Source organism: Podarcis melisellensis (assembly GCF_964234715.1).
Source record: "Podarcis melisellensis genome assembly, chromosome: 15".
Taxonomy (NCBI): Eukaryota; Metazoa; Chordata; class Lepidosauria; order Squamata; family Lacertidae; genus Podarcis; species Podarcis melisellensis.
In genome coordinates, this window is record NC_138532.1 from 41,773,887 (window position 1) to 41,801,653 (window position 27,767).

General features: G+C 41.9%; 3 protein-coding genes across 27 annotated transcripts in view; 1 reads left to right on the forward strand and 2 right to left on the reverse strand.

Moving 5' to 3' along the window:
* Positions 1–679: 679 nt before the first annotated feature.
* Positions 680–14,510, reverse strand: SPATA22 (spermatogenesis associated 22). 11 transcript variants are annotated; one of them, XM_081890551.1, is made up of 10 exons: positions 14,436–14,510; positions 10,484–10,571; positions 9,031–9,090; positions 8,472–8,600; positions 6,649–6,700; positions 6,358–6,453; positions 4,897–5,230; positions 3,039–3,171; positions 1,792–1,889; positions 680–1,004 (listed from the first exon to the last, which is right to left on the reverse strand). In XM_081890551.1, exons 1-10 carry the CDS (start codon positions 14,493–14,495, stop codon positions 813–815), a joined length of 1,242 nt encoding a protein of 413 aa, XP_081746677.1. In that variant the 5' UTR covers positions 14,496–14,510; the 3' UTR covers positions 680–812. The 11 variants fall into 11 exon arrangements, with proteins under 11 accessions (XP_081746677.1, XP_081746674.1, XP_081746676.1 ...); XM_081890548.1 differs by lacking the exon at positions 14,436–14,510 and adding an exon at positions 13,749–13,874; XM_081890550.1 differs by lacking the exon at positions 14,436–14,510 and adding an exon at positions 13,307–13,428.
* On the forward strand, positions 7,455–26,759 carry ASPA (aspartoacylase). Of its 8 annotated transcripts, none has more exons than XM_081890620.1 (9): positions 7,455–7,870; positions 15,465–15,690; positions 17,668–17,863; positions 19,688–19,781; positions 20,606–20,713; positions 22,100–22,209; positions 23,035–23,365; positions 26,093–26,206; positions 26,334–26,759. In XM_081890620.1, exons 1-7 carry the CDS (start codon positions 7,762–7,764, stop codon positions 23,230–23,232), a joined length of 1,041 nt encoding a protein of 346 aa, XP_081746746.1. In that variant the 5' UTR covers positions 7,455–7,761; the 3' UTR covers positions 23,233–23,365; positions 26,093–26,206; positions 26,334–26,759. The 8 variants fall into 8 exon arrangements, with proteins under 8 accessions (XP_081746746.1, XP_081746747.1, XP_081746750.1 ...); XM_081890621.1 differs by having other exon boundaries at positions 26,337–26,759; XM_081890624.1 differs by having other exon boundaries at positions 15,425–15,690; positions 26,093–26,759.
* Positions 25,609–27,767, reverse strand: part of TRPV3 (transient receptor potential cation channel subfamily V member 3) — a 36,444-nt gene continuing 34,285 nt past the window's right edge. For all 8 annotated transcript variants that reach the window (XM_081890317.1, XM_081890316.1, XM_081890314.1 and 5 more), the window contains one exon: positions 25,609–27,572. In XM_081890317.1, the coding sequence (XP_081746443.1) occupies positions 27,478–27,572 (95 nt within the window). In that variant the 3' untranslated portion in view covers positions 25,609–27,477. The remainder of the gene's footprint in view (positions 27,573–27,767) is intronic.

The window sequence follows — 27,767 nt, forward strand, 5'->3', positions numbered from 1 at the left end:
CACCTAGCAACGCTCCAGACTCCAGCTGAGCTCCCTGATTTGTTGCTTAAGAATTGCATAATATTTCAATGGGTCCTCTCCCCATTTGGTTTGTTGAAAACCACCCTGTGGCTTGGGCAAAGGATGGAACTATATATAAATCATCTGAATCAAATAAGTAAATATCCACTGAAAATATTTGGGTTTTTTAAAACTGAGGCCATGTAGCCCCTCTGTGAGGCTCATTGCATTTCCTTAAATGATACCACCTAAGGCTGTCCCTATTTGGAACCTATCTGCTGGGCTTTTATTTGTAGCTGCATCTTGGCTAAAATAGGTAAGCACTGTTTTATATTGCAGAGTGCTGCCTTTTAGAATGCATTAGGCAAATAGAGCAGTGATCAGTCACTGTCTAGCCTCCATAGCTTTGGGAGAGGATATGCTCCATCAGGGATAACCAACGCGATGCCCTTCAGATATTACTGGACACCAACACCCATCAACCCTGGCGGCTGGCCATGCTGATCTCAGGGACATCTGGAGGGCACCACGTTGGCTATCCCTGTCCTACATGAAATCCCTGACCTGAGGCCTCAACAGAAGAACAGCAAGTTCTCTATCCGCTGAGCATGGCCCTTGTGATTTGAGCTGTTAGGCTTGCAGGAAATCCTAAATAAGCCACCCAGACTGAAAAGCATAATGGATGTAGACCAGAACTACTTTATTTTAGGTAACATGTTATAGTGATGCCTTCATTTCATTGCTGAAAATATAAGCTTTAACAAATATTTCGCATTATGCCCATATTATGGTTCCTAGTATACATGTGTAAGTTAAATTTCGTTGCTTGTTTTGACACATTTGTTCATCTCAGCGTCTGCAATTTTGACAAAATTCTGGAAAGTTTGTTGCTCAGGAACCGTTGCAGGTCTGACGGAGACGCACTTGAAGACTTTGCGTTTTGTGTCATAGTTTCCCATGCATCTGTGGACTCGACCTCTGATTAACCTTGGCAGCTCCCGGTCCTGTTATGCAAGAAGAATAAGAGGTAAGACCTCCCAACCCTTAGCATGAAATACTAAGCATGGACAGAGGGAGCCAACATGGGGCCCTCCAGTTGCTTGTGGACTCCATTCCCCATCAGTGCAAACAGCCATTATGGCCAGTGGTCAGGAATGATGGGAGCTGGAGCCCAGTGGCATCTGGAGGGCAACACATTGGCTATCCTTCCTTTAAAGTAACAGTAACATTGAATTCTCCTTTTTGTTGTAGTTAAACAACAGCTTCATGCTTCTTTCCCACAATCTAACTCATATCAACAAAGTTGTTTCAATTTTTATTATTATTTTAAAAATAGTTTATGGAGAATTACAGTTGCAATGGTAAGGCTGGTAAATGTCAAAGTAAGGTGTTTGTTTTATTTAACAGGATTTATATATTGCTTGATCATCCGTAACCTCTAAGTGGTTTACATAGGTGTTAAATGTTCCACTGTCAAAATAAACTGGAATAATCTACAGAAATAATATTTGTTTTGAAAATATTTTAATATGCTGCTTGTATATTAGTGAAATTTTAGGACTGACCACATACCGTATTCCATGAGTATGCATTTGACATGTGTAATGACTTGTGAAAGAAAAACAGGGTGAACACTCGGGGAACCTGTGAGGCTCCCTGATTGATCATCCTGCTGGGCATGACCTCAGTCCCTCTACTTGTATCAATGGTGCACCGGTGTTTATTGCAATAGAAGTGGTGGCTTCTGCAGCACATGTAGTACATGATTGAATAAACATGCGCAACACTTACAATCTCATAGAATACACATGGCATGCTCTCCTTCCCGTCTCTCAACAGGAAAGTCTTGGCCCCGTACTGCCCAGGGGTGACTGCAGAATCCAGGACGCCTAAATATATAGAGCAGGATTTACACTAACAATTGTATCCCATGGTGTCCTAAGATAACATAAACAGCTTTTTGTAAAGGTCTGTTTGGTTGATTTTGTACAAAGATGGAAGTGGGATGACAATCTAGTCTTCTAGGGTACTACAATTTGAATTCTATGGGTTAGCTCAAGTAGCTCAGATCAGGCTGTGTGGCATCCACAGCTCCGTCCTCCAACACTTTGCTGCTGTTCTCTGAACCCACCCATCCCAGCATCTGCCACTTGAGGCAGCTTCCTCACTCTAATGTTAGAGCCGGCCCTGTGAGTGAAGATCAGGTAATGTGTCATAGAATTGGAGAGCTGGATGTTTGTATGCTTTCAGACAGGATTCTCAGGTCTGAGGTAGACCTCTGCAAAGTGCCCTCTTGTTGAGTTTGCTGGCAGCAGTGACAGGGAGTAGAGGGCACTTGCAGTGCCCCAAGCAGCACTGGGCAGTTGGATCTAGCCATTGTTTACACTTGCCCCAAAGCTGTGTTCCTCTGAGCCAGGGGTGGGGAATCTCCTAGGCCAGACCCCTTCTCCTGAGACCAGGCCTTCACCAGCCCTGCCTTGCACCCTCCTTGGGTATTCTTGCCCAACTGGAAATGTGTCCTTGAACTCTTTACTCGCCTGGATGCTGACGCTGATGATTTTATTATTTATACCCCACCCATCTAGCTGGGTTGTCCCGGACACTCTGGGTGGCTGGATGGAAGCTAGAAAGCAGCGTGTCTGAATACGCGCTGATATTAGCCTACAGTACTGAGGTAAAATTTACCACTGTTGCTCTGCCCACTTTTGCCTCTGACCCTGTCTACCGCTGGCATGTGGCCCCTGGAAGCTTACCCAGAAGGGAATGAGAGGCCCTCAGGAGTTAGGTTTCCCACCCCTGCTCTGAGGCATAGCAGCAAAGTAAAACAATGCCTTGGCTCAGCTCCTGGGTCTGCTGGGAGCACCAGGCTGAGAAAAAAATGCAAAGCATGTTGGCAGCAAGATAAGTGTCAGCCTTGCTTAGGGTGCTGGGTCCCAGGCAGCTGATGCTGTTGTCTGAAATATATATTTAACTGTCCATGCTTGGCATCGTGGCACCAGCATTCTGTGTAGAAAAAAACAATACACTGTTGTACTTACCCAAGACCTCAAATAACAGTGGCACTTTATTCGTATACTGACTCCAGTGTTTCATGCTTTCAATGACGACAGATATAATTCTGAGAGAATTGTCTTTTTCCTGCAGTTTTGCTTGAAACGCCGCTGGCCCTTTCTTTCACACAGAAGAGGCAAACAAAAAGAGGACTTGAGGCAATTAAAGACCTTTGCACAAGTGGTGAGTTCCTGCTCCAATATTTGGAATTATATATATTTTAAGTGTTTTTCTGTCATATGCAACTTTATTTTTGAGATCCAGTGGGTGCGGGGAGTGAGAATGTAAAATGGACTTCATGTTTCTGCCCTGAATGGATGAGCAAAGCAATTTTTGAGGTACAGTAAGCCTGCAACTTACACTCACTTTTCTTAGGCAATCACAAACTTACATGGGTTGATCAATAAATAAATAAATTGGAAAAATGAGAGAAATCAAAATATGAGTAGAAAAAATGTCAGGAGGAGTTGGGAGAGCAGGAAATGACAACCGGAAATCCCATCAGCCATTGCACTCAGCCTGGGAGGGTGCTCGGCCATTGTCACAGTTAGAGAGTAAGATGGGGCCAAGCGAAAGCACAGAGAGCAAGTGGAGCTGGCCTGTGAACAAGGGGAAGGTAGTCTGAGCTGGTAAGTGCTGGGTTTTTTTATGTTTGGTTCTTTACAGGTTGCTTAAGGGGCCTTCCTGGCTTTATGCATTTTTTCATTTGCACACAGTTCCCAGGAACCGAACTCTTGCATAGGTTGTGAGCTTACTGTACTTATTCCAGGACAATTTCAAGGACTAGTGTGGGAGCCACTAGATCTCTTAGTGAGAAATGATCTGAACAAATCACTCCTGCACAAGATGAACAACTCATATGCCCTCAAAAGACCTGGTTTGGTAGAGAAATTTGTCCAGCATGTAATGGTCAGTTGTACTATGAACTGAGCACCATTTTCCTCCATAAGTTATTCTCTAGCTCAGAAAGTTGAAACAAGATGTTGTGCCTGCATGGTTTTCATTCAGCCATGCTCAAAGTCAGCCGCATGCTCACAGTTTGAACATGCTCAGAAGCTCTTGAATGTTTTTCCCCACCCCCTTATTCTTAGACTGGATCTAGATACATCAAAGAAGCGTTTCAGTTAAATGCGTTGTAAATTTATACAGGGAAATCCCGTAGGGAAAAACGGGACTCCACAGCACCATCTGGTGGAACAGTGTTATATCATATATACAACGCATATAAATCACTTTTTCTTTACCAGTCTAGCTGAGTCCTTAGAAGAACTTTCATTGAGTTCTTTGAAACTGCATGGCAGAAAAAGTTAGCTGCTTTATTCAGCAGGTGTCCTTTGATGTTAAGCATCTTGTCTTAACTCTTGGTGATTGATCTGATTTATGAGACCAGATCACTTAACCCAGCAGCATTGGGTGGATGGGTGTAACTCTGTTTGGGTTAATTTTCTTGGTAGCTCCTTGAAAAATGTTTTATGTGGTTGTCTCATACCCAAATCTAAAACCCACTTTTAAAAAGGTATACAATATGCTAAAAAGTGGGTGGGGTGGGTGGAAACAGGTAATTCAGCTGAGGAAGCAATTTGATTTTATTGGATGATGTAAAATAATTTACAAGTCATCCACTGTCTTAAGTTGCAGATTACTTAAGATTAGAGGTCCCATCCAACAAAGTTTTACTCGGTGTGGAGCCATTGAAATGAATGGGCCAATGTTAGTCATGCTCATTACTTTTCTGTGGGCCTACTCTAAGTAGGACTAGCATTGGAGACAGCCCTAGCTTTTGTGGGAAGGGAACCACACAAACCTTTTTTTAAAAAAAAAAATACATGTGTATTATAATGTTACCTGAAAGATTTTGACATCTTGAGCACAATCAGCTTTTTTCTCGTTAACTTTTTGTTGTAAAGGGCTGGGTTTAAATGTATACGATGTACTCTGACCCTGTGGGCCCCTCGGCACTGTGTTCTTTCCAGCTGGCCATTGGGCTGTGGCTGGATAGCTTTGTTCTGCTCCTCCTGCCTTGCTACCATGTGAATAGCCAGCTGATTTCTGTTGCTTTGATCCAGTTCCCATCAAACACTCTGGACTCTTGTCAAGCTGTGAACCCTTCCTGTTGTCTGTTCCACTGCCCAAAGCTGGGAAGTTGTTTCTTTTCCAAGTGTTGTTTTTCTCCTCTGGTCTGCAGTGAAAATAGTTGATATGGCTTGAATATATCAAAATATGTATACAAGCATTTAGAAACCCAACAGTATTTTGAAATCCTTTCCTCTGATTCCTCGCAGAAATACCTAGAACAGGGAGAGCCCATGTGGGGTCTTCCAGATGTTACTAGACTCCAGCTCCCATCAACCCTGACCGTTGGCCATATTTAATCTTTTCCCATATATTTGCATGGTAGTAGAGCCAGCGTGGTGTAGTGGTTAAGAGTGGTGGACTTGTAATCTGGTGAACCGGGTTCGCTTCCCCGCTCCTCCACATGCAGCTGCTGGGTGACCTTGGGCTAGTCCAGGGGTAGGCAACCTAAGGCCCGTGGGCTGGGTGCGGCCCAATCGCCACCTCAGTCCGGCCCACGGACGGTCCGGGAATCAGCGTGTTTTTACATGAGTAGATTGTGTCCTTTTATTTAAAATGCATCTCTGGGTTATTTGTGGGGCCTGCCTGGTGTTTTTACATGAGTAGAATGTGTGCTTTTATTTAAAATGCATCTCCAGGTTATTTGTGGGGCATAGGAATTTGTTCATCCCCCCCAAAAAATATATATAGTCCGGCCCACCACATGGTCTAAGGGACGGTGGACTGGCCCATGGCTGAAAAAGGTTGCTGACCCCTGGGCTAGTCAGACTTCTGTGAAGTCTCTCAGCCTCACTCACCTCACAGAGTGTTTGTTGTGGGGGAGGAAGGGAAAGGAGATTGTTAGCCACTTTGAGACTCCTTAAGGGGAGTGAAAGGAGGGATATCAAGTCCAAACTTTTCTTCTTCTACTTCTTCTGTTACAACCTACATTGGATCAGGCTGCAACCCATCAGTGGGTTCCAACCCACCAACTGAAGACTAGAGATCTAGTCTAACCCCTTGCATGTTGTTGCACCTTAAATTTTTCCAGAATTCCTCCCCACCCATCCTGCATTTCTAGTTCAAGTCCAAAGGGCAGAACATGAAGCATATGCAGAGTGAATTGTTTCATCAGCACAAAAAGGTTTAACTCCAAAATCCACCTGGAGGGATCCCAATGAAGCAAAGTTTCATGTCAAATGATATTATGACCTCAGCTGGAAGCAGTTGTACGCTTTGGGGGATGCAACCAACCTCCAGTTGTTGAAGTTCTTTCCTGCTTGTGATACAGCTGATGTTGGTGCGTTTTGGTGTCTTAACACTGAAGGTGGAACAGGAAGCTCTGCTGGGCTTTAAGGACATAATTTTAGAGCTTACAATGCATGATGAAGAGACAGATGCTTGTAAAAATCATATGTGTAATCATACAGTATCAGTTTCCATAATTTTAAAATAAATATAATTACAGGAATATAACTGTATAAAATATACTTGCAGTGAGGAGGATTAATATATTTAAGATGTGTTGCTTTTTTCCATACATACATTGTTTTCTGTAATCGAGTTGGTTCTGGCTTTGCAGTTTCCCATTCAAAATCTTAAAAAGTCAAAGGGCACAGTTAAGTGAAATCAAGTTCATGATATTGGTAATATGTTGTTTGTGAGCTTGAAAAAATATATACATGCAATTTGCATTTGCACTCCTCATAATCACAGTGTTGTGGATTCCACCACACGCCCATCCTGAACCAGTAGTGCTCAAGTTCCAGTTCCCCAACGCTGAAGATAATTGCACTTTCATCTTTCACAGTAATCACCATGTGTGCCTGGAATCCTATGAAACTTTGAACTGTGACAATAACGGTCCAAAATAAGAGCTCTCAGGTGCCCTTCTAACAGTGAAAGTTACTTCAGGTTAGGGATACACTGTCATTTTTTAATAGATTTGTATGTTTATGTTCTTAATTATTTATTGTAAGCTGACTCAGAAATGTGGCTGAAGGAGGTTCGAGCCTGCTCAGTGGGAAAGGAATGCTGAGTGTCAGACGGAGGGGTGGCAGGGAATGGAAAACCAGGAAGACAGAATAAAGAATGAAACGGAGTATAGTGGTACCTCAGGTTACATACGCTTCAGGTTACATACGCTTCAGGTTACAGACTCCACTAACCCAGAAATAGTGCTTCAGGTTAAGAACTTTGCTTCAGGATGAGAACAGAAATTGTGCTCTGACGGCGCGGCAGCAGCAGGAGGCCCCATTAGCTAAAGTGGTGCTTCAGGTTAAGAACAGTTTCGGGTTAAGTACGGACCTCTGGAATGAATTAAGTACTTAACCCGAGGTACCAATGTATCCGAGAAAAGGGCTGCCTTTCTGACCAGAAACCCTGAATAGGAGAACTTTACAATGCAACATTGTGTTGCAGGTCCCGCTTGGAAATAAATAAGTAAAATAAATAGCAAGCACAAGGGGAGGCATCCCCCTACCCCCCGCCCCGTGGATTCTTTCACAGCATTCCTCTTGATGCTGACAGCCCTGCAGACATGTGGGCTGGGTTGATCACATGGGTACTTTCCCTACAGCACTCCTGTAACATTTAAAGGGCACCAGTGATATAAGTCCTGGCTGGATCAGATGTCAGGGCCTATCTATTTATTTCAACATGCTGCCTCCATCAATGGCCATTCAGAAATCCCTGGAGGCTCAGAAGGAGGACATGAAGCCAACAATCATCTCCTGCTTTGTTTCCGCCCAGCATCTGGAAACTGGAGGTACATAGACTGAACATGGCTAATAGCCGCAGCCGAACTTGTGCTCTCTTAATATAATTGTTTATAAGCAGTTGTCGGTATAATCTATCGGTTTCCTATTTCTGTGTCAGTAGTTTGCATGGTCCAAGTTGAATGCACTCCTTGAGAAAAGCTAGGTAAGCAATTATTTTATGGTTGCACTGTTGTACATTACCATTTTCCAAAGGCAGCATTTTGAAACCACAAGGCAATTGAGAGGTAGAAGTTTCTTCGCTAAGAAAGCTCCCCCTCCCCTTTGACCAGCATAAAATAGGATTAACTGTTATTATTACATTAATTAATCCTGGCAGAAATTCTGCACAGTAGCCTTTTCAAGCATATTAGAGATGACAGATATATCTTCTACAATAGTGCGCCCGAAATTCTCCTTTCCTGTAACATGGACCTATGATATGAACTGAAAGAAAAAAGGGCAGAGTTTCAAGAACTCCTGTTTAAATGTCAGCGTTCCACATAATTAGTAAAGACAAGAAAGTAGTCTTGCGACCCACAGATATTTCAGTTGTATAATTGTGTAATACACACACACACACACACACACAGAGTATTGTCCTCCACTTACCAGCTAGCATGGCAGAATAATCCACATTTTCAGCTGGTTTGCTGGTACATAGCTCATTTTTAAGTGGGTTTGAAGTGAGTGGTTGCCTGTTCCTTTTTTTCTGATTGAACAGTGGGACTGGTAAGTAGCCTAAAATGCGAAGTTACAACATAATATGTATATTATGTTATGATATTATTTTCATAACATTATTTGTATTGATTCTCACACACAAACACAAGCTAACAGTTTGCTTTGAGGCAGAGTTTGAACTATCCCCCACCTGCAAAGGCCACCTCCCGCACGCAGAAATGGCACAGAAGGCCGCAGATACTGTACTTTCAGTATTTCAAACACTGAAAGGGGTTGCAGAGCAGGTCTAGTGAGGAGTGTGGCTTGAGGGCAGAAGATATGGCCTGAAGAGAGTCCCTAGGGCCAGGTAGCAAGGTCTGGAGGGCCACATGCTTGCTGTACATCCTACCCTGGATCTCTAAAACTCCCCCACCTGAACCATCATGACAGGCGTTTCATCAAGTCATTGGAATAATTTTCAAATTCAGCACCAGTGCAATATTGATACCTGCAGTAGAGCGGCTTGAACTGTCAGTTAAAGTCCTCTTCATTTCTCCTTCCACAATACCTAGACACACACAAAAAGATAAATGACTGAGCACTCGTCTTTTCCCAGGGGTGATGTAAGCATTGCTTTAAAAAGAATTGTAGTGCATTATTCAAGCACAGTAGTTTATAACAAGATTGTACTAAATTAAGCAATATATAGATCGGGGGGTCAGCAAACTTTTTCAGCAGGGGGCCAGTCCACTGTCCCTCAGACCTTGCGGGGGGCCAGATTATATTTTGAAAAAGAAAAAAATAATGAACGAATTCCTATGCCCCACAAATAACCCAGAGATGCATTTTAAATAAAAGGACACATTGTACTCATGTAAAAACACGCTGATTTCCAGACCATCCGCAGGCTGGATTTAGAAGGTGATTGGGCTGGATCCGGCCCCTGGCCCTTAGTTTGCCTACCCATTATATAGATGCACACACACAACAAACAAAGTTCCCACCAGTGTGCTGCATAGATAATGTTCTACTGATCAAACAGGTAACATTAGGATTCATTATAAACGTTTATTTGTTTGCTTATTATTTGCAAACTCCTCACTAAGAAAAACGATACAATTAATAATAAAATAAAAGCATATTTAAAACATTTATAGATGTGTAAAAATATATAGGGCACACAGTGCTTCATACACATAGACAGAAAAAGCTGATTTGGTATCCAGGGTGCATTGTCTGTTTAGGACATTGGCTCCATGATTGAATTGCTGTCATTTTAATTGCGCTTAATGTTTTTTTCATATGAGACTGCGCATCACCTTGAGGCTTTCTGCATGAGGTGACTGATAAATATAACAGGTAGATATTATGGGCTGCATCCAACCCACTGGGTAATTGGGTTGTTGTTTTATTTCACAAAATAAAGGGCCACCGAGTCCAACCCCCTGCCAAGCAGGAAACACCATCAGAGCACTCCTGACATATGGTTGTCAAGCCTCTGCTTTATATATAATAAATAATTTTGATTATATATTTTTTGGTTTTATATTTTGATTTTGTTCCGTCAACCGCCCTGAGACCTCCATGTCTAGGGCGGCATATAAATTCAATAAATTCAATAAATAATAATAACTAAGTTTTCTTCATAGTAGACCCATTGAAATTAATGGATCTAAGTCTCGGTCATGAATTCCAATAGGTCTTAGGACAAACATTGGCTACAACCCCATGGTGACCATTTTTGTGCTTTTTCTTTTTAAAAAATATGCAACTGGAAAATATTTTTTTGAGGAAAATACTGAGGGACTCTTGGGCCCATTACTGTCTCTCAGCCTAAGGAATCTCACAGGGTTGTTGTGATGATAAAATGAGAGGAGTACCGCGTGCACTAATGTCCATTAAAAATAAAGGATAGCATGCAAACCTAGGCAGAACAGAGTGACATGAGATTAAGCTGTTACCTAGTTTAAGCAGAATAAAAATAATCCCGTCATTCACTTTGTGTATTAATACACATCCAAGCTTTCGTAACTTCTGTGGCTGGCAAGGCTGAATATGAGAAAATAAAAGTTTAGGAGAAGAGCTATAAATCATGTCTTACAATGCAATTGAGAGGGTTTTTTGGGTGCAGGGGGAGGGGGAAAACAACCTGGAATTTCTAGTTTTTAACCAAGCTCAGTTTTGTTTTAACATGTTGGATTGCTTTCTCCTGTGTGTGTTTAAGTCACATTTTTGCATATGTGTACAACTCTCTAGCTGCAGGGGAAGGAGGGGGAATTAAAGGCCTGACTAAATTACAAGAGTCTTATTTTTTAGCAGAAACACACATTAAGAGAAAGAATAATGAGATTTTAAAAGGCAAGGGTGAGGACAGAATCAGAACTGGTGACCAGGCTGGCCAGAAAACAAAAATCATGAGGAAAAACTAGGCTAAATGCAAACATAAAAGGTCATCTGTTGCTGGCATGGTAAAGTGCCTCTATCTACAAGCATGAGGCTAATGGAGGAGGCAAGAAAGTGCCTCAACCCATTTGCTAGAGGTTGATGGCTCTGTGCAAGAAAAATGGCGGTGGGTGGAGGGAAAAGCCTAAACACAAACCTGACAGAGGGGGGGGAAAGGCAGGTGAGTGCCTATATCTATTAGTGCAATGCCGATGAGGGAGAATAGTGGAAGAGTTCCTAAATCTAGCTGAAAGGGGAAGGTAGTGAGAAAATAATTTGCCTACATCCATTAAAATTAGGTTAATGAGGGGGATGAGAAGGAGGCAGGGAAGGGCCTAAATCCATTAGGTAGCATGAGGTGAAAAAGGTGGAAAACACTTAAGTTTCAATGCTGACAGGGGTTACAAAAGACAAGAAAGTGTGTGCTTAAATATATTTAGAGAAATGGTTACCTGAGGAAAAGGCAGCAAAAAGTGCCTAAATTGCTTAGTTATGGAGTGCCAAAGCATGAGGTGAAAAGGGCGGGAAAATGCCTGACTCCACTATCATGAGGTGAAAGTGGGGGGCACAAGGCGGACAAGGGAGAGAAAGAAAGAAATAGCGCCTAAACCCACTATTTATTTATTTACAAGTATTTCTAAAGCACTCAGTATTTTAAAGAATTAGCACAAGACTTTTAAAGTCGGGGGTGAGGGGGACGGGAATTCCTTCAGGCTTTCAGCATTTCTCCTTTCCTGTGAGATTCTTTATGGGAGGGGGAGCGAAAGAAGATAAATCTCTCTCATTCGAACTTTTAATTCTAGAGAGAAAAGAGCAGAAATGGGAAAAGGAGAGAGAGAGAGAGAGCAGGACTTCAGGGGAAAGAGGGATGAGAACTGAAAGTATTAAGTGCTAAAAACATAAGGAGAAAAATGCAGAGTTTCTCCTTCCTCCTGTTGGTATAGCCATGTTAAGAGCTGCCACCCTCAGCCCCTGGGGAGAAAAGGTCAGAGCAGTGGAACCACCAATCTTAACAACTGTTAACATTTTAAAATATGTGCAGTTTGTATAATTGGTATATTATCAGATTTTTTTGTGGTTGTTTACCCCCCTCCCACTTGTCTTTCTCCTAGTTGCAGAGTAGCCAAGATGGTTGTCAACACAATTCCCTCTGTTTCATCTGCTGAAGGAATATGGTTCCTCCTACTTCCATTAGTAGCATCATCATCATCATCATCACCATCATCATCATCATTATTATTAATGCTGCCTTTACCCCACCTCTTGTTTTACCACACACCCCAGTTATGATGATGACCATAATGACAATTAAGTTTATTAACACCCCTCCCACCTTGACCAGCAGGTTCCAGGGCGGGTTTCAACAGTTTAAAATTCAAAATTAAGAACAGTTAAAACAAATGATCATCGCAGGACCCCTGAAACGTTCAAAAGATCTCCTTTCTTCTGGCCAACTGACACATTTTCTTGAAAACTCTCAATTAATATGATGTTCCTTCCCCAGGAGTCCTTTTGATTTCTTCAAAATGGCCACAACTGAGCTTTTTTAAAAATAATAATAATAATAATATTGTATATAATACTTCAGGTATCCCCCCCCCGCCTCCTTTTCTATCTCGACTATAAATGAATTAATACTGGTGTAATAGAGAATTTGCTGCCCCACGAACCCTTTATTATGCCAGATATTCAGGCAGCCCCCAGGTTCCTTAAGGAAACCTTTTTTTTTTTTTTTTGCTTTTTATTCCTTTATATTTATTTCAGAAAGCATTTATAGGCTGCCCCCTCATGCAAAACATCAGGGCCGTGCGCGATAACATTTACAGCATCGCATAGAACGCTATAAAAACAATCCAAAGGAATAATAGAAAAGGCCTGGCTTCTATTGTCTTATGTCCTGTTGGGATAGTTTGAATATTCTTAGGACAAACTCCACCTGTACTATGAGCAAAAAGGGAGTTTCTGTGGCATCTGCCCTAAACTGTGTTTGGAAACGCGCTGTGTGTCTTCTGTTCGGATGGTTTCTCACCCACCCCTGAGAACAAACCCTGCCGCATGCCGAACATCAAAACAATTAGCCTCAATTTTTCACACGGCTTTAGCAAGAAAAGGGTTTTAGACTCTCTTTTTCTGGCCTGTTAACAGAGGCTAGATCGTGGCATACTTATGGCCACCGCCATAGAGGCACTGCAGACCCTCAAAACACCCTGTGCACGTTCCAAAAGCGCCGAATTATTTCAGCTCTTTACAAACTGTTGTGATTCACTGGCTCTGGCGGCTTGTTAATTAACAGCCTTGGGGAAATGAGGGCAAAGGACAGTACAGATTGTACTTTGACATACAGTGTAACTGCTCCATCGTAGCTTAAGAAATCATCTACCATCACAGTTATTTCTCTAGAAACTTTGAGGGCAGGGTGCAGGGAAAGTCGAGGCAATATAGTTAAAAGAAACGGTGTCTGTCTTAATGACAGCCTCAGTAAATATTAAGTCGGTAATGTGAAGCCGATGGTGTGAATAGATTGCTGGTGGTGTAAGAGGAGGTGTATTTTTGAATCCGTGGCTGAGCTGTCTAGTTTTATATCTTCTAACAGAATCAGCATAGGTGAGTGGTTTGTTTGTTTTTAATCGCTGCTGTATAAATTCAAATAGCAGGGAAGCAAATCTTCCTCCGCATTCATCCCTCTACAAGCACGGAGGGTATGGCAATTATTTTTTGCATCTCTGTGGGACATGGCTTTGCAAGGAGAGGAGCTTTTTCAGCCTCCCAGCTGGGTAGGACCACCTGGGTTTTGCCAAGCTGAGCGTTCCTTGAGCTCAGTGTAAGTGGCACAGAACGTGACTGTGAGGCAAACGCCAGCAAAGACCCTTCATCAATAAGGGGACCACTTTCCATGGCTGCCAGCTTTCATCTGGAGCTAACTGCATCATGCTCATTTGGGTTACGGATGGATGGCTGTGTCAATTTCAATTTCTTTCTGCTTCTCTCTTTTCCCAGTTTTATCAGTCGGCACATTTCCAGACCTATGTTTCGCTTGCATAAGTCTGATGATTCTTTTTAATTTGTTTTTTTAAAAAACTCATGAATATTTGTCAGCATTTTAAGTGTGCAATTCTCCTAACATAACACATTTTTGTGTGCAATTTCTCCTAAAATGCAATTATTTTTGCAAGCTATTTCCCCTAATACAATGTGTTTTAATGCTATTTTTAGTAATATATTCATTTTATGACTAATAATAATAGTAATACCTTTATTGTCAATGTACATCCTGTGTACAATGAAATTAACTTCCCTCTTATATACACATTTTTTGTGAACATTTTGTTTGTTTCTGGTTGGGGAACTGTTATGTAGAATTTTGATAAATGCAGATTTTGAATGCTTGCTCTGTTTCAGTACCTGCATGGTTTCGGGAAGTGTGAATTAAGTGGATTTGCATCAAAATGTGAACTGAACTGAATTTCTCACCATTATTTCCCTGCCAGTTGGTGTTGTTGTGTTTTGTTTTATACCATTGTTTTGTGCCATTTATACCTTGTTCAGGGTACTGAGAGTTCTTAAGAGACCTCCTGTTCCCCTCAGGGATCTACAATTCCCAGAGTTCCCTGTGAAGAGGGATTGATTGTTGAATCATTCTGGGAATTGTAGCTCTAGAAGGGGACTAGGGGTCTCCTAACATCTCTCAGCATCCTTAAAAAACTACAGCTCCCAAAGTTTTGGGGAGGGGAAAACCAATACTGTTTAAAGTGACATCAAAATACTTTAAATATATGGTGCCAGGCAACCCCCTTTTTCATTTCCTTGGCTTTCTGACAGTTTTGCTCCCCCTAAAATAGCTTCAACCTGTGTTTTACACTTATTGTGTTGTTTTTAACAACATGTCTCTGTGAATTGGATGTTATTGATATTTCGAAGGCAATCTGAGCAGAAGAGAGAGATTTCAGGATAAAATACGGTAAATGTAAAAACTTGATAGCGGAAATAGAAAGTTCTCCAGAGGAAAGTATGGTTGCTGCTTGTGATAGAGAGGAATTCTTAGCCTTCTTAGCAACTTTTTATCCAAGGGCGTTTTTAGTATCTTTGGTATGTATATTGGCACACATTCCTTTAAACAAACAAACAAAAACACTTATAAGAGAAGAAACCTTCTGCCACCCTTAGAGCCTTACCATAGAACTCTTAAAGCTGATTCCAACATAATACTATCCAAATATAGTTGAAAGAAGGGGCCGGTCTAGGGAGGAGAGTTAGTTGGGGAACACCCGTGTAGCAGAATAAGCATCTAAGACTTGTTAGGGAAATGTTTATTTTCCAAATAACATCAATTCCAGGCAGACCAGGGAGCTGTAGGAATCACAGCAATCTGAACCTTTTTGTGTGGCTTTGTTCTGTGTCAATTTGTGTTGTTTTTTTTGTCACTTGTTCTTATTCCTAGCCTTTCTGGTTTGTTGTTACAGCTGTCCTTAAAGCTGTTTCACAGAATGAATTCTTGTCCAGTTGTAGCAAGAGAGGGTCCTGTGCGAAGGGTCGCTATCTTTGGAGGAACCCACGGCAATGAGTTGTCTGGGGTATTCCTGGTCAAGCACTGGCAGGATGATGGAACAGAGATTCAGCGACCGGGGCTGGAGGTACGGCCTTTTATCACCAATCCAAGAGCAGTGGAGAAATGTTGCCGATATATTGACTGCGACCTGAATCGGGTTTTTGATCCTAAAAGACTTGGGTAAGCCTAACCTCTGCCTTGTGTGTTTGAGTGTATAAACGATTAAACAACAAAAAATGTGCATGCATTTAAGACTGCAATGCTGCACCTGCTTACTTGAGAGTAGGTAAAGGTACCCCTGACCATTAGGTCCTGTCTCTGGGGTTACGCACTCATCTCGCTCTATAGGCCGAGGGAGCCGGCGTTTGTCCGCAGACAGCTTCCGAGACATGTGGCCAGAATGACTAAGCCGCTTCTGGCAAACCAGAGCAGTGCACGGAAATGCTGTTTACTTTCCTGCTGGAGCAGTACCTATTTATCTACTTGCACTTTGACGTCCTTTCGAACTGCTAGGTGGGCAGGAGCTGGGAGCAATGGGAGCTCACCCCGCTGTGGGGATTCGAAATACCAACCGTCTGATTGGCAAGCCGTAGGCTCTGTGGTATAGACCACAGCACCACTTGAGAGTAAGATCTACTAAATTCAATGTGACTTACTTCTGAGCAGACATTTATAGGGTCGCACTGTTCTGTAATAGTTGACCACAGGAGCAGCAGTCATCTATGCACAATCAGCTGTAACGCAAAGGGGAAAAATACATGCCTACTGCTTAGAGGGGCCCTTCTGGGGTAAGGCAAATGTTCCTCTCGTGTTATCCAGTCGCAGGGTGAGGTTTCTCTCCCTATCCCGCTGGAGTCTTCCACATCCAGAGCAGCAGCACACGTAGAAATCCTGTTTTCATAATTCCACAGGGTTGAAGCAGTTATGTCTGCAAGAAACATCCCTGAGGCTGGGTGAGAAGACTCCAAGCAGGCACTCAAGGGTTATTTGGCTGTGCATTTCTCAAGCAGCCATCCTGCCAGATGAATAATGCCTTTTTGAAACTTGAGTTTTCCAAAGCAGTGTGCAATGTGGTAGTTCATGTGTATGTATACCCGTCATTCAAAGGAAAACAAGCATTGCCCACTGCCTTCGAACACTCCCAAAGTCAATTTGAAATGAATCTTAGGCAGCCTTCATAAATGTATCACATTGAGATGGTGGAGTAGATCAGCAAGCCATGTCCCCAATCTTAGGTACCCGCGCCTCAAAATCCATGCAATCAGATCAATACATAAAATGGGCTCCTACTTGTAAGCAGCTATATGTTCATAGGGACATGCACGTGTTCTCGAACCCTGACTGCACAAGGTTTCTGTTTATGTGCAAGCCTGTACATGCGTAAGAACCCCTTCAGTTGCAAATGTGGTTGTTGGGGGTATGCCAGCATCAAAAGGGGTGGCTTGCCAGCATGGCTCAACCAACCACCTCCTGCAAGCATTTAGGGCTTGTGTGAAAGTGAACCAATGAAAGAAACCTTTGAATCCCTAGAGTACAATCACATTGCATAGATAGGGAACAACCAAATTAAGAATGATGTGCATTATTTAGCTTTTTCATCCTTTTAAAAATGCTAATTTCACAGGAAGCTAAACTGCCAGCATAAAGGTTTAATGAGAATCAGTGCCAACATTGCTGTGCGTGTGTTAAATTAAAGTGCTGCTATTCATCTGAGCTCCCAGTGTCATTTTTCCCCATGTGTCCTGAAATGAACTTCCTGGGCAATCTAGCTTCATGGGACTGTTCAGAATGTCACTGCACACAGGCAGCCACAGCACATTGCCAAAAGTAAAAATACAACTCAGTTTAAATACAGATAGGGCAGCTCTCTGTTGTAGTGTGAAGAAGGATTACAAAATTCCAATAGCTGCCTATGTTCTTAAGCAATTACCAGTATTAGTCATTGTAGGCCATACGCTGCTGTCAGTAATGAAGGAGACAAACACACATGCAAATTGCTGATGGCCACCAATTCTGACATTAAAGAAACACATACAAATGGAAGAATAAGTATCCTGTGCCGGATAAATGAAGAGTTAATTATTTTTCTTTTTTTTAAATTGCAAAAGGAGCAAATGGCTAAGTGATTTTTAATTTGTGTGCACTTTTTATCAACAGCGAACAGCTTGCAGACAACACTCCGTATGAAGTGAGAAGGGCTCAAGAAATAAACTGCATATTTGGTCCAAAAGGTAGCCATGAAGCCTATGACCTTATCTTTGACCTGCACAACACAACAACTAACATGGGTGGCACCATCATACTGGAAAACTCCAGGGATGATTTCACAATTCAGATGTGTCGCTATATAAAGGTAAAAAGTTCTAATCCCACATGAGTTAACTGTGCTGAATTCAGAGCATTATAGAACCAGCACCAAATTCCCAGAGATCATAGGGACATAGGAAGTTGCCTTATACTGAGTCATACCATTGGCCCATCTTGCTCAGTATTGTCTACACTGACTGGCAGTGGCTTTCCAGGGTTTCAGGGAGCCCTATCTGGAGATGCTGGGGATTGAGCCTGGGACTTAGAATCATAGACTTGTAGAGTTGGAAAGGACCCCGAGGGTCAACTAGTCCAACTCTCTGCAAGGCAGACACTCAACTGCTGAGCTACAGCCCTCCCTCTAATATGGCATAGCGTGAAGATAGGGGGAGGGAACCATAATATAATTCCATGCCCTATAACTTGCATCTGCTTCCAGCACTGGAATCACAGCTATTGTCAGCCAGTCTGTGGCCAGCCAGTCCTTCTGTTTAATTCCTGAATTAGCTGTTCTACATCAAGGGAGGGGCACAGGAATATGTGGCTGAGCATTACTAACTGACCAGAAAAAAAGAATTCTAAAAAATATTTTATTTTGCTGTATACTGCTGACCAAATTTTGCTGTTAATTGTTGCTTTTAATATTTGGTTGTAATTAGGGATGAGTGAATCTGTCAATTTCAGTTTCTCGTTTTTCCACTCTTCAGTTCTCTGTATTTCCACATCAGTCTGCATTTTTATTAAAGTCTGCATAGAAATTCATCAGCATTTAGTGCACATTTCTTCTACTTTTTAACATGTCAGTGCCCTAATCTTTTCCTTCACGTGCCACAGCTGGAGGCAGGAATGCTTCTGAATACCAGTTGCTGGAAGGAGAGGAGAGTGCTCTTGTGCTCGAATCCTGCTTGTGGTTTCCTCTAGTGGGCATCTGGTTGACCACTGTGAGAACAGAATGGTGGACTAGATGGACCACTGGACTGATCCAGCAGGCTTTTCTTATGTTCTTATGTGTGAACTGTGTAGCTCACTCTGGCATCAAAGAGCCAGGTTGTTGAGTTCAGCACCATTTGGAGATGGCAGGGTGTGTCTCTGTGTGTGGTTTCTCTGTAGCAAATTCCTCTTCTCTCCCCAACACTCACAAGAGTTAACTTGACATCAGTAAGACAGATGAGTGGAACAAGTAACAATTAGTTAAAAAAACACACCATAAAGTCATTATGGATCTGGTTTAAGGTGATTTGATGAAGAGCTGAGCTCTGTGTTGTTTTTTTAATTCAATACAATACACATAAGACATTTAAATGTTACTTCCCCTGCAGGAGTGGCGGAGGAGAACACTGCAGGAACATTTGAGCAGTGTGCTCAATTGTACTGCTCATTTGCATTAAAGCATTGCTTGTTTAAAACAACAGTTTAATGTGACATGCAAACTGGGCCAGTATGTGAAGAATGTCATATAGCTAAGCAACAAATATCCTGGTTGTTGTTGTTGTTGTTTCCTGTAAGAAAACCTAAATCAGAGTTGAAAGGATGTGGGATGGGAAACTGCCCTAAAGGCAGCTTAATGCTTGGTCCTCTTGAGCACTGCTACATTAATTTTCTCTCATTGATAATTTAATGCTGGAATCATGTTCACTTATATTAGCACAAAACAGAATTCAGTGAAGCATACTTTGTGTGATCTAAGAGAAAGAGCACCAACAAACACTGCTTTGTACTTTTTCTAAAGATGGCCTACTTATTTTAAGACAGCTCAATATGAGACAGCAGTCGAAGACAATGCATAAGCCAACTTTTGCACCAGTGGTCTTCTGTTAACTCAGCATTAATGTTTGGTCAAGTACAACATTTAAACAAATATTTTCCACAGGATGCTTTGGCTCCAGAAGGCTGCCCTGTTTTCCTCATTGAGCATCCCAACCTGAAATATGCAACGACCCGGTCTATAGCAAAACATCCTGTTGGTAAATATGAACATTATAAGCTTTACCCAGTCCTCAGAGAATGAAATATATGCAATTGTGTTCCCAGATAGGCTGGTACCTAAGCTATGATTCATTGAGTCATACAAGTTAGTTATTTTCAGCAACACCCATCTGCTTTTGGCAACCACATCTGAGGGCCAAACACAAAGTATCCACATCCACACCCTGCATTAAAGTACTCTTGTAGCACTTTAAAACTTGTGACTTACCTAAAATAATTCCTGGGAGCTGTAGATTTCTAAGCATACTGATTTCATGTAGCTTCACAATTCTCAACACCCTGAGCAAACCAAAGTTCCCAAGACCCTTCGTGGCTGTCAAAGTGGTATAAGAGTTCCTTAAGTGTAGGGTGCAGAGGTGAACAAATTCTTAGTGCCACACTTCAAGAAAGATATAAGACAATATTGGGATAAGTTGAGAGGAGGGCAGTGAATATGGTCAGGGGTATGGAAAAGAAGCCCTGTGAAGTAGGGTGGAAAGAACTGGGTATGTTCTGCCTGGAGGATAGAAATTGGATGCTGACCTCTGTCCACCACTCCCAGTATGGTAACGGCAGTCACAGCCATGGTTGCTTCTCTCCTGGGGAACAGATTCTGCAAGGAGGTACGCTTGGCAAGCATCTGGGTCCCTAAACTGTGCAACTGCTTTCCCCATTTGGACAAACAAAAAATGTGTGCAATGCATGAAGGAAAATTTAAAATAACTCGGAATGTATACAGTAATTGAAACAAAAAATGTGGGGGGGAGGGTATAATGGCAGTCAGAGGAAGGGAAAACTTCTATATCCTTCATTTCTTATGCAGGCATTGAAGTGGGTCCTCAGCCCCAAGGAGTTCTCAGGGCAGACATTTTGGACAAAATGCGGAGGATCATCAAGCATGGCCTTGACTTTGTGCAAATGTTCAATGCAGGTATCACAGTTGTCAGTATCAAGCAAGCATCGAGTAGTTTGCTAATGTGCTGGTGGGAAATAGCAATCACAAGAGGGACCTGCAACAGATTTTTGCAGTGTCCCTCCTAACAGGAGCGCTTCTGTTCAGGATTCCAGCCATGCATTCTTCCAGCATATTCCACTCCATCCCACTCCCTTTTTTCTTTTCCAAGTAATACTCAATATTATTTGACTAACCTGAATTGGGCTACTTGGTGATGTGGGGGTTGACCCTTGCTGTTTTGTAAAAATATGCACTGTAGTTCTGCAATCTTGGTGAAATGGTTCTCACTGACACTTTATTTGGCTCCAAGTCTTTTAACACTCACCACCTGAATTCACAGTGATGACTTAACAAGAGAATCTTCTTAAAGCTGTACTAAAGACTACATCCCACACATCCTTTCCCATATAGGTAAAGGTAAAGGTACCCCTGCCCGTACGGGCCAGTCTTGACAGACTCTGGGGTTGTGCGCCCATCTCACTTAAGAGGCCAGGGGCCAGCGCTGTCCGGAGACACTTCCGGGTCACGTGGCCAGTGTGACATCGCTGCTCTGGCGAGCCAGAGCCACACACGGAAACGCCGTTTACCTTCCCGCTGGTAAGCGGTCCCTATTTATCTACTTGCACCCGGAGGTGCTTTCGAACTGCTAGGTTGGCAGGCGCTGGGACCGAGCAGCGGGAGCGCACCCCGCCGCAGGGATTCGAACCGCCGACCTTTCGATCGGCAAGTCCTAGGCACTGAGGCTTTAACCCACAGCGCCACCTGCGTCCCCTTTCCCATATAACAGGGCCTAAATAAATATATCCACAGTTTTAAGCAGGCTTTTATTGTGTACCTACACAGCATCAATGCCACAGTACTATACAGTACAAAATAATATTTCATTTGAAAAATTCCTTCGCAGTTACAATAATAGCAACTGACAATAGCTGCTATTGTTATCTCTGAAGGTATGATCTGATGGCACCTGAGAAATATAATTACTAAACTTCGTAAGATGCTGACAAAAGGAAGCATTTTACTAAATTCTATCATCTGCAGAATATATTTTATGCATTGTATATTGTGATTAAGGTCCCTGATTTTCGCTGTTCAGATAAAATTTAGATCCGACTTTCATGCATCGCTGCATAACTGGGTCATCTTTCAGTAACCCAATCTTCTGAAGTGAGACGATCTATAGAAAAACATTTTCCTGTGACCAGATCTAATTATGATATTAACAAGATACAGATAGCTACCATCTTAATGACTTCAAACATTGTCAATAAAAAGATTCATTAGATTCAGTTTCTTTTAAAAAAAACTACTAAGAGCTGTTTGACATAATACATGGAGATGTTGCTCTTTTTTTCTCCCTAGGAAAAGAATTCCCTCGGTGTACAATTGAAGTTTACAAAATAATGGAGAAAGTAGATTATCCAAGAAAGAAAAATAATGAGATCATGGCTGTCATTCACCCTAACTTGCAGGTAAACGCATGCCATTTCTCTTCAGATATATAGTCCGCTGCTCTGCCCTTGAACAACAGCAATGTCAGAATCTGGTGTACAAATTCCCCTTTGTTAACAGGAAAGTTACTAAAGGACCATGATTCACTTCCATATGGAATGAGTGTGTGACTGTCTTGAATCAGCTCCCATATGGCTGATTCTTGAGTCTCATATTCATTTCATGCACAAATCTTGCTCACTGGAAACAAGCATGAGAGCCTGTGGGCCTTGGTAGGGCCTGCTCTGGATATAATCCTCATTGAAAGACAGCAAGTGCCTTGCAGGCTTTCTCCCTCCCCCCCACCCCCCGCAAATTCCCTTATCCATTAGTTTTCCACTGTTAACTATAGTATATGGTTGCCTGCTAGATGTGAATGTATATCAGGGATGGGGGAACACTTTTGGCCTGGCAGGTCAGATCTTTATCAGAACTTTGACAGATTGCCAGGGTCACCCACCTGTCAGATGTCCCCACACTGACAAAGCAGAACCAAGCAGAATTTAACCCCCTGCTCATCAGCTGATGAATGGAGACTTCAATCCTGCTCATGAGGAAGAGATTAGATGAGCATGCCAGTTCACTGGCAGGTGTAGCCAACATAGAATTAAGCTGGGTGACATCAGCTGTTGGACAGATGAGCATGGTTTGGGGAAGTGGCCAAACAGGAAATACCCCTTGGCAGGCCAATATCGGCCTATGGGCAAGCGGTTTCTAACTCCAGTATAAACGAAGGCTGACAAGATAGGCAGTAATTAAAAATACTGTGTTTTTATCTTCTTGTCCCCCCCCCCCCATCCCACAAGGATCAAGACTGGCAGCCTCTCAACCCTGGTGACCCTATGTTTTTAACTCTTGAAGGAAAGACAATCCCATACGAAGGAGACATGATAGTATATCCAGCCTTTGTGAATGAAGCTGCTTATTATGAAAAGCAACAAGCTTTTGTAAAAACTGTAATAGAAAAATTGAGTGCAGAAGGGATCAGAGCATGTGTCTCTTAGAACTGGAATAATTTTTCATTTAACTTTCTCAAAACTTAGGATGAAACCCAATTACAGATGCATTTGATCTTTCTAACTCAAGATGGCCAGAACTCATAGGCTGTAACTCAGACAGAGACTTTAATATTTAATGGTAAGGAATATTTTTTTAAGGAATAAGCACTTTGAAGGCAATATGATCAATCAACATTCAGAAGCATTGTTAGTATGAATGTATTTTAGTATTTTTTAAAATAAATACTAAGTGCTACATATTTTTTTAATTAATAGCACTTTTTAATAACAGAAATATATGTTTTGTATTTAATGTGTTATGCCCCAAGAAGCTGAACATGGAGATATTTCATGGCCATTACTGAGGAAGAAGAAGAGGCAATGGACAAATTAAACCTGTAAAGATTATATTGTATTTTACACCAGTAAAGGCATCTCAAGTTCTAGAAGAGCTGCTGTTATGGGAGAAGTTTTGTTGGAAATCCTGGAAGCCAATACCAAAGTTTGGGGGCAAGCACCCTTTGGTGAGATAACCCCAGCAGAGATTTAACATAGCAAAACATGCAACAAAAGAAAGTGTGGAGATAAAACTTGCCGTTTCTAGTGAATCCCAAATATCCCACTTTTAATGGTTCTTTCCAAAGTATTCCACCTCTCTAGCACACAGGTAGACCACATGTTTAGTAAGCTATAAAATGGATTACTTACAAAACTTTCAAATGCCAGATTCATGTGCTTTTCCATACAGCAGTCAGAAAAAGTTGCACAGGCAGTAAAACGTTGCTTGGTTACAAAATGGTAAAAGTTCCTAAACTATTGGTGTAGGAAAACAGTTTAAGAGTTCATTCTTGTCTGAAACAAAATAGGTTGGTTAAAGCCATGTGGCTGGAAGGAGCAGCTCAGAGCTCCTCGCACACCAAATTCACATGTAGACTGAATAGAACAAAAGGCTTGGTTTTCTAAGCTGAGGGGAAGTGGTTTAGGCTAAGTTTGCATACTAGTTATATGAGGCTGGTTTAGCCTACAAGATTCACCTCTTGAAATCCTGCCTGCCATGGTTAGTAGCAAAATGCACCTTATCAGAGAGACACTGGCTACTACATTAACATTAAATAGCAGAGAAGCATGGAGAAATGGGCTTGGCGGTTTCAGAGTAGCATTCTTAATAGAGTCACATCTGAATATTATTTAGGGAGGTTAATCTGGAACTGGAGTTGGGGAAAGGTTTCCAGTGAGACTGAGAGTGGACTTATGAGCCAAAACATTTTGGTCATGAGGATGATCTCCCCCGCATATATTTAGATTTTTATCAGAGTGGTAGCCCTGGGGATATATAAATAAATTATTCCAATATTTTTCTGCTATGGCAGAGGGGATATTTGTGCTCTTGAGGGACAACTCAACCGACGATCCCCTCTATCCATTGCAGAAAAGGTACTTATAGCGGTAAGTCCAACATTCTGTTTTTAAAAACATGTTTTATAAAGTTTGGGGTTAATAAAATGGAACAGGGGTCTATCTATGCAGGGATGGCTTCAGGCCTGAACACCCCCCCCCCTTCTATCTTAATGGACCCATTGCAGCAGGATTAGTAGTGGACAGTTTGGAACTTTTGTTTACATTTCACATAATGGCATTGTGAGAAATAAAAATGGGGGCCCAAGGGAACTGGTTCCATGGTACCTTCTGTGCTTAGCATATATATATATGCTATTTATTTGCATTTGGGAGGGGAGGGCTTGTTGGGTCAGGTACAACAGATTGATTCGTATGCTGACAGTGGATTCTTGTTGCTGCCTTGTTGGGCTGTATATGTGATAAAGGGGAGCCATACTGGGGTGAAGGTGTCCTCTTCTATTTGTTCCCGTGTCAGTTTCAGTGTATTGGTCCATGTTTACTCCTGACAGTTCTCTCCAGTGTCTAGCTATGAGACTTCTAACTGCTAAGAATAGGTGGGTTATAAGCTCTATATAATGTGAGTGGTCATTATGATCTTGGAAGATGTTCAGTAGAGCCAGTTCTGGGGTGAGTTCTAATGCCTGTTTAGTTATTTTGCATAACTCTTGTAGGGCTGTGGTCCAGAAGGGTTGGATTTTAGGGCATTCCCACCATATGTGGAGGTATGTGCTTGTGGAGCTGCAGCCTTGCAAACATCTTAGTGATGCTGGCATATTAGTGCCAGTTTCCGTGGTGTTAAGTACCACCTGTAGATGAGTTCCCTTCTTTTGACTGATATGGACTTAAGGGGAGGTTTAGACCACATTCTAGTCCATTGGGTGGGATTAATTTCATAGCCTATGTCATGCTCCTGTTGTTCTTTGATTGCTATTTATTGGTGCTAATGTGATTTGTGGAACAACTAAACAAAACATGAGAATCAAATGTTTATAAAAGTATCCTTTTTATTTCTCTTATTCACAATAAATATCTTTTTCTTAAAAACATTGAATAACAACAAATATTTAAATAAAGGTCATAACATTCAGCATAACAATGGTACCATATTATAGTTTCTATCTTTTCCCTCTTTTTTGTTCTTTGGAAGACTTATATCAAATGGCCATATGGCTCTAAAGTGCTGATTGGGTACAACATCCATAAAGACACGCCCTTAGAATAGTCTTCGGAAAAATATGCTGGGCTATTGCTGCACCAGTGTCTCTGTGTATGTGTGCATACACAATCTTGTTAGCATACAAACCATCATTCATAATTTCACAACATAAAAACAAGAACATTCTTCAGTAATTATCCATGAGGATTAAGGCACATTCTGCAGGAATGACTAGATATAAATACTGTACATATACACCATAAACACATATAAAATATTCCCTTTGGATTTGTGCTCATCTTCCTTTCGCAGGATAAGATTGGCCACCTTTTTGAATCTCCCATTAAAGTCCGGAGGTGAGGTGGCTCCTCCCATCCATTCCCTCTGCAGTACTGTCTTCTGGCACCCAGGCAAGCAGGTACCCAGGTGAGCACAGGAAGGGTCTGAGAGAATAACCACTCTCAGAATGGTTAGTGCTGAAGATTTCATACTGTGGTTTCACTTCAAATCTGAAATGCATTTTGTGTGTCATAATTTCTTCATTGTTTCCTAGTAGAGAGGTGGATGGAAGAAGGTAGATAGCAATCTACTAGTACATCTCAGGGCCATTTGCAGTAGATTGGCAAGGATTTCCAGCTCCCAGCAACAATAGCAGCAACAAAATGACTCCCTGCACCACCCTTAATTTATACTGCTGAAATGAAGAGAGCATAGAGGTAACCAGGAGTGGGTTTTCATGCATAACTCTGTTCCATTCTACTGACCTAAAAAAGCTTCTAGGTTCAGTATTCTTTTAAACATATGTCTTTTGCACCCGGCTCTAGTTGGTGGATCTCAAGGATCTAATAAAAAACACACAATAGATCCCAAGGGACACTAGTAAAAATAGAAGTAGATCCCAAAGTCTGATGTTTGTCCACCCCTGCCCATAGTACAACCAACAGTCTCAAGGTTTCATAGGAAGTAAAACAAACAAACAGCACCCTTCAAAAAGGCAAAAGAGAGATTCTGTATCACATATTGCCAAGCTTTAAGAGAACCTTTTGACAAAGAGCTATCTTTAAAATATTTATAGACCTGAGGTTTCATTTGGCACACTTTCAAAGCAGAGTTGTGAAAAGTTAGTTGTTGGTTTTGGAGATGGAGGGCCAGCAGTTGTGAAAAGGCACTCTGTTTCCAGCTACGTGGTTGGTCAAAGCACAGAAGCAACATTTGTTGCATCCTAATCAAATATTTAAGTGTTTTCAGTCCATGGAATATATTACCATTTGGAGTGCAGAGGCCCAACCGAATAATCATTCCTTGAACTTACGCAGATGGACCTTCACACAAGTGGGCTATCTCAAAATCTTATTTCACTGTACCATTTGGACCAGTTGCTCTTTCCTTTCCATGTCGTTGCCCATATTTCCCCTTCCATGACTTTGCTTTTCTGCCTATCATTTCCACAAGAAACCAGTTCAGCCAGCCTCTGAAAGTGAAAGCTGGGCTGTCTGAGGAATAGCAGCAATAACAGCAGATGTCTTTCCTGCCCACACCCCTGTGATTATGCTAGGAGTCTAGATAGTCTTATATAGTCCAATGTACAGCTCTATGGGGTTCCTATTGGGGCATCTGGTTGGTGATTCTGAGAACAGGATGCTGGACTTGGGATGGGCCATTGGCCTGATGCAGTAGGCTCTTCTTGTGTTCTCTCGTTACACAGATGTTTCTGGCAAATCATAAATTTCTTCATACGTATTGAGAGTGGTCTTGCTATTACTCCTTGATGTGTCATGCATTCTGCTGTGATCTAAAGAAAAATAGTCAAAATTGTTTCCCCACCTCACCAGTACATTCATTTAAAAACCTTTCATAAATAAAATTGTGTATGTAAGTACAACAGCACATGCCCCATTTATTCACTGAGGCTGTGATCCATCTTCTGTGTGTACAGTGGGCTTGGGAAGCTGCTATATTCTTAGTCAGAGATCATTGACCCATCTTG

Coding starts and splice junctions, on each gene's coding strand:
- SPATA22 (XM_081890548.1), bottom strand. CDS start 13,859: ATGGAAAGTGGTCCCCTTATTGATGAAGGGTCTTTGCTGGCGTTTGCC. Junction 9,091..10,483: donor TTTTATTCTGCTTAAACTAG/GTAACAGCTTAA, acceptor GTGTGTGTCTAG/GTATTGTGGAAGGAGAAATG. Junction 6,701..8,471: donor TTATTCTGCCATGCTAGCTG/GTAAGTGGAGGA, acceptor TGACTTTTTAAG/ATTTTGAATGGGAAACTGCA.
- ASPA (XM_081890619.1), top strand. CDS start 7,762: ATGCTGCCTCCATCAATGGCCATTCAGAAATCCCTGGAGGCTCAGAAG. Junction 20,714..22,099: donor TGTGCAAATGTTCAATGCAG/GTATCACAGTTG, acceptor TTTTCTCCCTAG/GAAAAGAATTCCCTCGGTGT. Junction 22,210..23,034: donor TCATTCACCCTAACTTGCAG/GTAAACGCATGC, acceptor CCATCCCACAAG/GATCAAGACTGGCAGCCTCT.